We start from the raw sequence: 12,567 nt of genomic DNA, 5'->3' as shown, positions 1-12,567 counted from the left end.
ACAAAACAAAACACCGGCGAAAAGCGATTATCGATAAAAAAAAAAAAGAAAAAGAAAAAACAAGCACACCGGGCGGTTAAAAAAAAAAAGAAGTTGCCCAGGGGATGCGCAGACTTCCGTAAATTTCCATCTTTTCTGATTTCAATGCATAAAAAGACACATAAAGTGCGTTAACCCAACCTTGACACTTCCGAATTCGTGTTTGGGGTGTATATTGTAGCGTCCAGGAAGTTAGTGCTGCAAGGAATTCTGGGTATTTGTTCTGTTGTGTTACGGTGGGGATGTTCTCCTGAAATGTGTTTAGTGTGGGTTCACAGTGTGGCGCATATTTGTAACAGTGTTAAAGTTGTTTATACGGCCACCCTCAGTGTGACCTGTATGGCTGTTGACCAAGTATGCCTTGCATTCACTTGTGTGCATGAAAAAGCCGCATTATTAATGTGACTGGGCCGGCACGCAGTTCGTATGGAGGAAAAGTGGACGTGACGACAGGTTGTAGAGGACGCCAAAGGCAGTACCTTTAAGGCACGCCCCCAATACTGTTGTCTGGGTGGAAATCGGGAGAAATTCAGGAAATTAGATTTTCAGGAGCGGCACTGAAATTTGTGAGTTTCCCAGGAAAATCGGGAGGGTTGGCAAGTATGGTTAAGGCCAAAACTGCAAATCTGTACAGCAGATATGATCATCTACATCAGGGGTGCCCACACTTTTTCTGCAGGCGAGCTACTTTTCAATTGACCAACTCGAGGGGATCTACCTCATTTATATATATCATTTATATTTATTTATTTATGAAAGAGACATTTTTGTAAACAAGTTAAATGTGTTTAATGATAATACAAGCATGTGTAACACATATAGATGTCTTTCTTTCACGAAGACAAGAATATAAGTTGGCGTATTACCTGATTCTGATGACTTGCATTGATTGGAATCAGACAGTAGTGATGATAACGCCCACATTTTCAAATGGAGGAGAAAAAAAGTTGTCCTTTCTGTACAATACCACATGAAAGTGGTTGGTTTTTGGCATCTAATTCATCCAGCTTCCATACACTTTACAAGAAAAACATTGGCGGCAAATTCCGTAGCTTGCTTGATTGACATTCACGGCACCCGAGGGTCTTGTGAGATGACGCTGGCTGCTGCCAGTTCATTATTATGAAAAAATGACAGAGAGGAAGGCGAGAAACACTTTTTATTTCAACAGACTTTCGCGCCGTCCCTTCCGTCAAAACTCTAAAGGCCGACTGCACATTTCCTATCTTCACAATAAAAGCCCTGCTTCATGCTGCCTGCGCTAACAAAATAAGAGTCTCGGGAAGCTGGCGCGCACAAGTGATGTGCACGCCAGCTTTCTGAGGGATCGCTTGTGCACGCCAGTTTTCCGAGACTCTGTATTTAGTTAGCGCAGGCAGCATGAAGCAGGGCTTTTATTGTGAAGATAGGAAATGTGCAGTCGGCCTTTAGAGTTTTGACGGAAGGTACGGCGCGAGAGTCTGTTGAAATAAAAAGTGTTTCTCGCCTTCCTCTCGGTCATATTTTCATAATAATGATCTTGCAGCAGCCAGCGTCATCTCACAAGACCCTCCGGTACCGTGAATGTCATTTAAGTGACGTCTTGGTGAAGATTGATGATCGCTAATTTTTAGGTCCATTTTTTTTAAAAGCCTGGCTGGAGATCGACTGACACACCCCCCGCGGTCGACTGGTAGCTCGCGATCGACGTAATGGGCACCCCTGACATCAACAAACTGATTTGTCTAAGTGGCTGGACAGGATAAATTGAAAATATTTTTTTTTAAATACGTATATTTTAGATTTTTTTTTAAATCGATACAAATAAGAATCACGAATCATTCAAAAATCTATTTTATTTTAAACATACTAATGAATATATAAAAACATGTCAATTAAGAAGAGAAGAAGGAAATTTGTTGCTAAATGTTTATATACTTCATTACCGGAAGTAGTGATGTCCAAAAATGGCTTTTTTGCCGATATTCCGATATTGTCCAACTCATAATTACCGATTCCGATATCAACCCATACCGATATATACAGTCGTGGAATTAACACATTATCATGCCTAATTTTGTTGTGATGCCCCGCTGTATAAATTAAAGAATGTAACAAGGTTTTCCGAAATAAATCAACTCAAGTTATGGAAAAAAATGCCAACATGGCACTGCCATATTTATTATTGAAGTCACAAAGTGCATTATTTTTTTTTTAACATGCCTCAAAACAGCAGCTTGGAATTTGGGACATGCTCTCCCTGAGAGTGCATGAGGAAGTTTAGGTGGGCGGGGTTGAGGTGGGATGAGAGGGGTGTATATTGTAGCGTTCCGGAATAGTTAGTGCTGCAATGGATTTTGGGTATTTCTCTTGTAGTGTTTATGTTGTGTTACGGTGCGGATGTTCTCCCGAAATGTGTTTGGTGTGGGTTCACGGTGTGGCGCATATTTGTCACAGTGTTGAAGTTGTTTACACGCCCACCCTCAGTGTGACCTGTATGGCTGTTGACCAACTATGCGTTGCATTCACTTGTGTGTGTAAAAAGCCGTAGATATGTGATTGGACAGGTACGCAAAGGCAGTGCCTTTAGCATTTATTGGCGCTCTGTACTTCTCCCTCAATCGTGTACCACTCTGTACAGCAGCGTTTTAAAAAGTCATAAATTTCACTTTCTTAAAACAGATACCGATAATTTCCGATATTACATTTTAAAGCATCTATCGGCCGATAATATCGGCTGTCCGATATTATCGGACATCTCTACCCAGAAGGCTTAGCGCTAAAAGGACGACATTTGTGCCATCTGAGCAATGAAGAGTTGATTTGTTTGCTACATGTTGTTGTTTGTGCTTCAACCAAACATACGTTTTAAAGGCCTACTGAAATGAGATTTTCTTATTTAAACGGGGATAGCAGGTCCATTCTATGTGTCATACTTGATCATTTCGCGATATTTCCATAGTTTTGCTGAAAGGATTTAGTAGAGAACATCCACGATAAAGTTCGCAACTTTTGGTCGCTAATAAAAAGGCCTTGCCTGTACCGGAAGTAGCAGATGTTGTAGGGCTCCTCACATCCTCACATTGTTTATAATCATAGCCACCAGCAGCAAGTGCAATTTGGAACGAGAAAGCGACGCGTTCCCCATTAATTTGAGCGAGGATGAAAGATTCGTGGATGGGGAAAGTTAGAGTGAAGCACTAAAAAAAATACAAAAATAGAAAAAGAAAAGTCGACAGCTCCAGGCGACGGCAGTGTGAGCGACTCAGGTGTTATTAGACACATTTACTAGGATAATTCTGGAAAATCCCTTATCTGCTTATTGTGTTAATAGTGTTTTAGTGAGATTATAAAGTCATACCTGAAAGTCGGAGGGCTGCGGTGAACGCCAGTGTCTTTCAAAGAAGCCAATGGAGGATGCCTTTTTGACAACTACAGGAGGAGGTCACATAATCCACTCAAGTCTCCGGTAAGAGCCGACTTAATATCACAATTTTCCCATCCAAAAACTTGCTGGTTGACGTAGAGAAACATGTTCGCTTGACCGCTATGTGTTCAAGCTTCACAACAAAGAAAGAAACACCGGCTGTGTTTCGGTGCTAAAGGCAGCTGCAATCCACCGCTTTCCACCAACAGTATTCTTCTTTGACGTCTCCATTATTAATTGAACACATCGCAAAAGATTCAGCAACACAGATGTCCAAATTACTGTGTAATTATGAGAGGAAAAGAGACGACTTTTAGCCGTAAGTGTCCCCTCCGACCAATAACGTCACAAACACGCGTCATCATTCCGCGACGTTTTCAACAGGAAACTCTGCGGGAAATTTAAAATCGTGATTTAGTCAACTAAAGCGGCCATATTGGCATTAGTTGCAATGTTTATATTTCATCATTGATATATAAACTATCAGACTGCGTGGTCGGTAGTAGTGGATTTCAGTAGACCTTTAAGTTGTTTCTTGTTTGGCCAAAATGACGCTGATTAGCCAACATTTGCAAGGAAGTTGCAGGTATTGGACAAAGTCCCTACTTCACAGGGACTGTTTGAAGTTGTGTCAATCCAATTCAAGTTTGTCATTGTGGAGGTTCCTCGGACCACCAAGCATTGACATGACAGTTCAGATTCTGGGTTACAGCACTGTGTTATTTTTCAATAAAGTCTTTCTGTTGTGCTTTTCAGCAAGTGTTCGTTCGTGGCTGTCTCTCTCTCTCTCACTCTCGCTGCCATCAACAACCACTCTCCCTTCTCCTTCCCGACTGCTGCCTTTAACAGAGCGACAGGTGATTAGACAAACACTCTCAGCTGTGTCATCTACGCACCTGTCGCTAATCCCGAAGCCGGTTCTGCCACACCCCACTTCGCTGCAGGTCCACAGGCCACGCCCACCACACTCGTGAACTCCAAATCATTTTTCCCATACAAAATACTAACTTGCTATTAGGGATGTTCCGATACAACTTTTTCACTTCCGATACGATACCGATATTGTAGCCTTGAGTATTTGCCGATACCGATATCAATACGATACGATATAGGCACGAATCATACATATATTTATTCCTTATTTTGTTTTGTAGAATGTTAGAAAGGGCTTGATAAAGTGATGTTACTGTTACTGATGTTGTAGTGTTAAAACAGAAAACAATAGTCAGCAAGAGTAGATATAGGAAAAACTGACCCATTTATTATTAACCAATTGGTTACATAAATTTTAACCTTCAACGTAAGGTATTACCTCAACAAATCCAATAAAAACAAAATGTTATATTTAAAGTGCAAAATAACTACTAATACCAACATAATTATACAATTGAAAATAATAAATTAAAAATAAATTAGAAGACCCTGAAAAATAACCTAAATAAATCCAATAAAAAAAACAAAAAACGTTTTAAAGTGCAAACAATTCAAGTTCACTTCAGTTATTTTTTTACTGTTGGAAACAACTGTGGGCAGGGACAAAAACCACAAAAACAACACAATATTGTCCACTGTCCAACTGCTCTAAATTAAGAGTTCACAGCTCCAGTTTCACTGACTGACTATGCCCAAAACAATGTAGTAATTACTCTCAGTCTTCACTGAAGAATAGTGTAAACACAATAAACATATCACTCTAATAACAAGAGCATAAAACAAATAATAATCAGTCAGTGCTGACTACCCTTAATACTCCTCCTCCTCCTTCTCCACTTTCTGCAGTCCGAGCATAATGTGGGGATTTTTTTTTAAGAAGATAAGCATTTCGGCATGCTTTGAGTTAAAATACTTTCACACAGCCGACATCACTACACTTTGCTGAGCACACGCGTTGTCGTTGTTGTGATTACGTGGGCTGTGCATGCTGGATCAGAGACGCTCTTCTTCCATACTGCGTAAATATTAGAAACAATAACTTCAGCCTGCTCACCGGTGACTTGGTAGGACATTTCTCTGTAGTGAGTCAGGTCTTCGCCCTTCACCAGCACCAGCTGAGGACACTTCTCCTTGGCGTCAGTGACCGACATCAGCTTGGTGACGCCCTGCTGCCTCGCCACGTAGTTACAGGTCACGATGATGTACTTCTGCTGAATGCCTGACGGTATCAGAAACACCCGCGTGTCATCTACGTGATCATGACTTTTAACATATTTTCCGGTGACGCCGCAACATAGACTTTCCAGAGTGGCTGCCATGTTTTATGAGCCAGCATATTTTATGACACAGGTGTCAAACTCAAGGCCCGGGGGCCAGAGTTGGTCATGCCACATCCGTTAATGCGGCCCACGAAAGCCCTGAAATAATGAGTCAATAAAGCATTTTACCACATACTAAATGTAATCGCCCGGAAAAGGGTGGAGACCCTGCCCCAAGTGGAGGAGTTCAAGTACCTCAGAGTCTTGTTCACGAGTGAGGGAAGAGTGGATAACACTAAATTGGCCCTGGTGTGTGAATGTTGTCTATCGTACTGGCCCTGTGATGAGGTGGCGACTTGTCCAGGGTGTACACCGCCTTCCGCCAGTGAGCAGCTGGGATAGGCTCCAGCATCCCCTGTGACCCCGTAAGGCAGTGGTCCCCAACCTTTTTTTATCCGCGGACACTTAATAATTTTATTTTCTTTTTTTTTTCTTCTTTGTCATGAAAAAGGGACGTTTGAGTCATGATAAAAGGAGGTTTTTGTGGTTGGTGCACTAATTGTAAGTGTATATTGTGTTTTTTATGTTGATTTAATTAAAACAAATTTTTTTTTTTTTTTTTAATAAAAAATTCTTCTGCGGCCCGGTGGTTGGGGACCACTGCCGTAAGGGACAAGCGGTAGAAAAATGGATGGATGTATTTATCCCATGTTTAAAAGGCTTTAATTATGTTCAGAACAACTTTTTAGACGGTCATAACCCTAGTGTGTGAATGTTGTCTATCTTTGTTGGCCCTAAGATGAGATGGCGACTTGTCCAGGGTGAACCCCACCTTCCGCTCGAATGCAGCTGAGATAGGCTCCAGCACCCCCCGCCTCCCCAAAAAAGGGACAAGCTTTAGAAAATGGATGGATGGATGTATTATTCCATGTTTAAAAAGGCTTTAATTATGTTCGAAACAACTTTTTAAACGGTCATAACCTTAGTGTGTGAATGTTGTCTATCTGTGTTGGCCCTGCGATAAGGTGACGACTTGTCCAGTGTGTACCTCGTCTTCCGCCCGTGTGCAGCTGGGATAGGCTCCAGCACCCCCGCACCCCCAAAAAAGGGACAAGTAGTAGAAAATGGATGGATGGATGGATGGATATTTATACAATATAGGTTGATTGGCAACACTAAATGGTCCCTAGTGTGTGAATGTTGTCTGTCTATCTGTGTTGGCCCTGTGATGAGGTGGCGACTTGTCCAGGGTGTACACCGCCTTCTGCCCAAATGCAGCTGGGATAGGCTCCAGCACCCCCCGTCACCCCAAAAAAGGGACAAACGGTAGAAAATGGATGGATGGATGTATTATTCCATGTTTAAAAAGGCTTTAATTATGTTCGGAACAACTTTTTAGATGGTCATAACCTTAGTGTGTGAATGTTGTCTATCTGTGTTGGGCCTGCCATGAGATGGCGACTTGTCCAGGGTGTACCCCGCCTTCCGCCCGTGTGCAGCTGGGATAGGCACCAGCACCCCCACGTCCCCAAAAAAGGGACAAGTAGTACAAAATGGATGACTATTTATACAATATAGGTTGATTGGCAACACTAAATGGTCCCTAGTGTGTGAATGTTGTCTATCTGTGTTGTCCCTGTGATGAGGAAGAAACTTGTCCAGGGTGAACCCCACCTTCCGCTCGAATGCAGCTGAGATAAGCTCCAGCACCCCCGTGTCCCCAAAAGAGGGACAAGCGGTAGAAAATGGATGGATGGATGTATTATTCCATGTTTCAAAAAGGCTTTAATTATGTTCGAAACAACTTTTTAGACGGTCATAACCCTAGTGTGTGAATGTTGTCTATCTGTGTTGGCCCTGCCATGAGGTGGTGACTTGTCCGGGTGTACGGCGCCTTCAGCCCATGTGCAGCTGAGATAGGCTCCAGCACCCCCATGTCCCCAAAAACGGGACAAGCGGTAGAAAATGGATGGGTGGATGTGTTATTCCATGTTTAAAAAGGCTTTAATTATGTTCGGAACAACTTTTTAGACGGTCCTAACCTTAGTGTGTGAATGTTGTCTATTTATCAGTGTTGGCCCTGCCATGAGGTGGCGACTTGTCCAGGGTGTACCTCGCCTTCCGCCCGTGTGCAGCTGGGATAGTCTCCAGCACCCCCGCCTCCCCAAAAAAGGGACAAGCGGTAGAAAATGGATGGAGGGATGGTTTATTCCATGTTTAAAAAGGCCTTAATTATGTTCGAAACAACTTTTTAGACGGTCATAACCCTTGTGTGTAAATGTTGTCTATCTGTCTGTGTTAGCCCTAAGATGAGGTGGCGACTTGTCCAGTGTGTACCTCATCTTCCGCCCGTGTGCAGCTGGGATAGGCTCCAGCACCCCCCGCACCCCCAAAAAAGGGACAAGTAGTAGAAAATGGATGGATGGATATTTCTACAATATAGGTTGATTGGCAACACTAAATGGTCCCTAGTGTGTGAATGTTGTCTGTCTATCTGTGTTGGCCCTGTGATGAGGTGGCGACTTGTCCAGGGTGTACACCGCCTTCCACTCGTGTGCAGCTGGAATAGGCTCCAGCACCCCCGCGTCCCCAAAAAAGGGACAAGCGGTAGAAAATGGATGGATGGATGTATTATTCCATGTTTAAAAAGGCTTTAATTATGTTCGAAACAACTTTTTAGACGGTCATAACCCTAGTGTGTGAATGTTGTCTGTCTGTCTGTGTTGGCCCTAAGATGAGGTGGCGACTTGTCCAGGGTGTACAATGCCTTCCGCCCAAGTGCAGCTGGGATAGGCTCCAGCACCCCCCGCTGCCTCAAAAAAGGGACAAGTGGTAGAAAATGGATGAGTGGATGGATATTGATACAATATAGGTGCGTCGGGTGGGGTGGGCGGGGTTTCATGCTAGCGGGGGTGTATAATGTAGCCCGGAAAAGTTAGGGATGCATGGGGTTCTGGGTATTTGTTCCGTTGTGTTTATGTTGTGTTACAGTGCGGATGTTCTCCCGAAATGTGTTTGTCATTCTTGTTTGGTGTGGGTTCACAGTGTGGCGCATATTAGTAACAGTGTTAAAGTTGTTTATATCACAACTTTCAGTGTAACCTGTATGGCAAGTTTTAGAGGACTGTAAAAGCTTTGCCATCAGGGCACGCCCTCTATATTATCGATTAGGTGCTCTATATTATCGATTAGGTGTAAATCGGAGAATGTTGGTCCAGGGTGATTTCTGAGAGAGGCATTAATCTTCGGAAATCTCTCGGGATACTCGGGGGGTCGGAAATTTTGCAGCTGAGCCACATTAGAGTGATCAAAGAGCCGCAGGTTGCCGACCCCTGCCCTAGTGTGTGAATGTTGCCTGTCTATCTGTGTTGGCCCTGCGGCGAGGTGGCGACTTGTCCGGGGTGTACCCCGCCTTCTGCTCGTGTGCAGCTGGGATAGGCTCCAGCAACCCCAAAAGGGACTAGCAGTAGAAAATGGATGGATGAATGTATTATTCCATGTTTAAAACTACTTTTTAGACAGTCATAAACAGTTTTATCATGCTCCAACAATAAAAATATTTGATTTATTACTAATAATCCTACTTTGCGGGAATGTGTTTGCCACGGTCAGGCTTGGAACCAACTGGATGACACAAATGAGTGAGTTCATACCTAAAGGGACGTCTCTCAATGCCGGGTTTCTGAGCATTTCCACCTGAGCATAGAAGCAATCCAGGTCAAAATGCAAAATGACTTTGTGCGTCAGGAAGTTGGAACCTGAAAATGACAAAAAAAAAAAATGAACAGAAGCATTTGCATATACACACACAAAATATAACACTTTTTGACCTTTTAAGCTCTGGGATGTGTTTGGGCAGAGGTGGGTAAAGTAGCCAAAAATTGTACTCAAGTAAGAGTACTTTAGACCAGGGGTCGGGAACCTTTTGGCCTGAGAGAGCCATGAAAGCCAAATATTTTAAAATGTATTTCTGTGAGAGCCATATAATATTTTTTAACACTGAATACAACCAAATGTGTGCATTTTTAAGTAAGACCAACATGTTTAGAGTATAATATAATAAATCTCCTATTCTTTTTAATAACATTCTTATTCTGAAGTTAACCAATAATAAATCAAATACTTCTTACCATTAATGCGACTTCTTGAACAAGTCTGGTAGAAAACAAATAGATGGATAAAATGCACGAGAATGTTTTTTTTTTAACAGTATTTTTAGCACTGTGATTACTAGCGGAATTATTCATATTTATCATGTTAAGCCAGGGGTGTCCAAACTTTTTCCACTGAGGGCCGCACACTGAAAAGTCAGAGCAAGCGGGGGCAATTTTAATAATTTTTATCTTAAAAACCAATACAATATATGTATAAAAAATATACATTTAGGCCTCCACTCTGTTATGATCGCGGGGACCCCAAAGTATTTTGGTCAAAAAAAATATTAAAAATGTGTCATTATTCAGTATTATAATTTGTATTATTATGCACGTTTTAAATCTCGAGACCAGGGGTGCCCATTACGTCGATCGCGAGCTACCAGTCGACCGCGGGGGGTGTGTCAGTCGATCTCCAGCCAGGCTTTTAAAAAAAATAGACCTAAAAATGAGTGATCATCAATCTTCACCAAGACGTCACTTAAATGACATTCACGGTACCGGAGGGTCTTGTGAGATGACGCTGGCTGCTGCAAGATCATTATTATGAAAATATGACCGAGAGGAAGGCGAGAAACACTTTTTATTTCAACAGACTCTCGCGCCGTACCTTCCGTCAAAACTCTAAAGGCCGACTGCACATTTCCTATCTTCACAATAAAAGCCCTGCTTCATGCTGCCTGCGCTAACTAAATACAGAGTCTCGGAAAACTGGCGTGCACAAGCGATCCCTCAGAAAGCTGGCGTGCACATCACTTGTGCACGCCAGCTTTCCGAGACTCTTATTTTGTTAGCGCAGGCAGCATGAAGCAGGGCTTTTATTGTGAAGATAGGAAATGTGCAGTCGGCCTTTAGAGTTTTAACGGAAGGGACGGCGCGAAAGTCTGTTGAAATAAAAAGTGTTTCTCGCCTTCCTCTCTGTCATTTTTTCATAATAATGAACTGGCAGCAGCCAGCGTCATCTCACAAGACCCTCGGGTGCCGTGAATGTCAATCAAGCAAGCTACGGAATTTGCCGCCAATGTTTTTCTTGTAAAGTGTATGGAAGCTGGATGAATTAGATGCCAAAAACCAACCACTTTCATGTGCTTTTGTACGGAAAGGACAACTTTTTTTCTCCTCCATTTGAAAATGTGGGCGTTATCATCATTACTGTCTGATTCCAATCAATGCAAGTCATCAGAATCAGGTAATACACCAACTTATATTCTTGTCTTCGTGAAAGAAAGACATCTATATGTGTTACACATGCTTGTATTATCATTAAACACATTTAACTTGTTTACAAAAATGTCTCTTTCATAAATAAATAAATATAAATGATATATATAAATGAGGTAGATCCCCTCGAGTTGGTCAATTGAAAAGTAGCTCGCCTGCAGAAAAAGTGTGGGCACCCCTGCTCTAGATCAACATTAGAAAAAAAAAAAATAGAAAAAAAACAAAATATGCAATATTTTCACCCAATAACTTTTTTAGGTGGAATATTTGAGAATATATAATCATTGGAGCCGTAGTTTTGGATTTTGATTCATTATTTTTTGAGCAATGACACTTAAAAACAAATCACACTAAAATAATTGGGGATCCAAAAGTGTCCTACTTATTAAAGTGTTAAAAAATAAATTATACATTTTATTTACTGTTTACTTTTAGCACAATCATCTCGATCAACTTCAGATATATCCGTCAATTTTAAGTGTTATTGTTGTTTATGTTTTGTTTGTTTTAGGCTCTCCTTTTAAAAAAAAAAAAAAAACAGCTCAGTTTTTTGTGGTAAAACACAAAATATGCAACATTTTCCCCCAAAAATATATCAAAGTGGAATATTTAATGTGATGTAATCGAAGCCTTGCATAGGTCAATAATTCAAAATGACATAGATTTTTATTCATTATTATTTTTTAAAGAAAGAAACAGCCTGCATGGCAGCTTTGTGTTATAAGAGTAAGCATTGCAACATTTTTTGTTACATTTGACCTGTTTGCTCTTTTATACCACTTTTGATGTTTTTAATTTTTTTTTAATTGTATTCTTAAAATGTGCCGTGGGGCCGTTAAAAAATGACCCACGGGCCGCACTTTGGACAGCCCTGTGTTAAGCAATGTCAGCTAAGATTTATCTGAGAGCCAGATGCAGTCATCAAAAGAGCCACATCTGGCTCTAGAGCCATAGGTTCCCTACCCCTGCTTTAGAGATGTATTACTCAAGTAAAAGTAAGGAGTAGTCACTCAAATACTTGAGTAAAAGTAAACAGTATGTTGTGAAAAAACTACTCAAGTATTGAGTAACTGATGAGTAATCTGTTTGTTTAATGATGACGGCAACAAGTAATGCACAAAAATAGCAGTGAACAAATTCAGAGCCAGAAATAACTCTTAAGCAACTAAAACAATAATATATATTAAATAATATATATTTGGTTTTACACTGTATTGAAAATTTTTTTTAAAATGAATTTTACCTTTGCAATCTCATTATACTATTGGCTAATTTTATATTCATAAATGTAAGTTTCTCAATACCCGACCTGTTTTTTGTTCCTTTAAAAAAGATTTAGAACTCTACATTAAAACACTCTAACAACCAAAAAGCTGTGAAAACGATGATGCTGTGTTCCAAATTTAAGTGTTATTTATTGAGATTGAGTGAGTCTATGGCTTTGCACTTTGTTTATTTTATATATATATATTTTTGCATTCTATTTTAGTTTACTTTGAGTCTCCAACCCCCTGGTGCTGTTTTGTGGGGTTTTTACACAGTTTTGTACTGTTTT

General features: G+C 41.0%; 2 protein-coding genes across 6 annotated transcripts in view; one reads left to right on the top strand and one right to left on the bottom strand.

Annotated features, from left to right (window-relative positions):
• The window catches only part of zgc:152968 (uncharacterized protein LOC564848 homolog), a 115,789-nt gene that overhangs the window by 32,653 nt on the left and 70,569 nt on the right, over positions 1-12,567 (top strand). The gene's annotated exons all lie outside the window — the stretch shown is intronic.
• Positions 1-12,567, bottom strand: part of poli (polymerase (DNA directed) iota) — a 76,990-nt gene that overhangs the window by 62,286 nt on the left and 2,137 nt on the right. For 4 of the 5 annotated variants that reach the window (XM_061895410.1, XM_061895432.1, XM_061895396.1 and 1 more), the window contains exons 2-3: positions 9,291-9,395; positions 5,433-5,597 (exon numbers count right to left, since the gene is read on the bottom strand). In XM_061895410.1, the coding sequence (XP_061751394.1) occupies positions 5,433-5,597; positions 9,291-9,395 (270 nt within the window). The remainder of the gene's footprint in view (positions 1-5,432; positions 5,598-9,290; positions 9,396-12,567) is intronic. The other variant, XM_061895418.1, reaches the window with a different exon arrangement.

The sequence above is a fragment of the Nerophis ophidion genome, linkage group LG01, assembly GCF_033978795.1.
Source record: "Nerophis ophidion isolate RoL-2023_Sa linkage group LG01, RoL_Noph_v1.0, whole genome shotgun sequence".
Classification (NCBI taxonomy): Eukaryota; Metazoa; Chordata; class Actinopteri; order Syngnathiformes; family Syngnathidae; genus Nerophis; species Nerophis ophidion.
The sequence above is the reverse complement of the archived record's forward strand: the minus strand, read 5'-3'. Positions and strand labels throughout refer to the sequence as shown.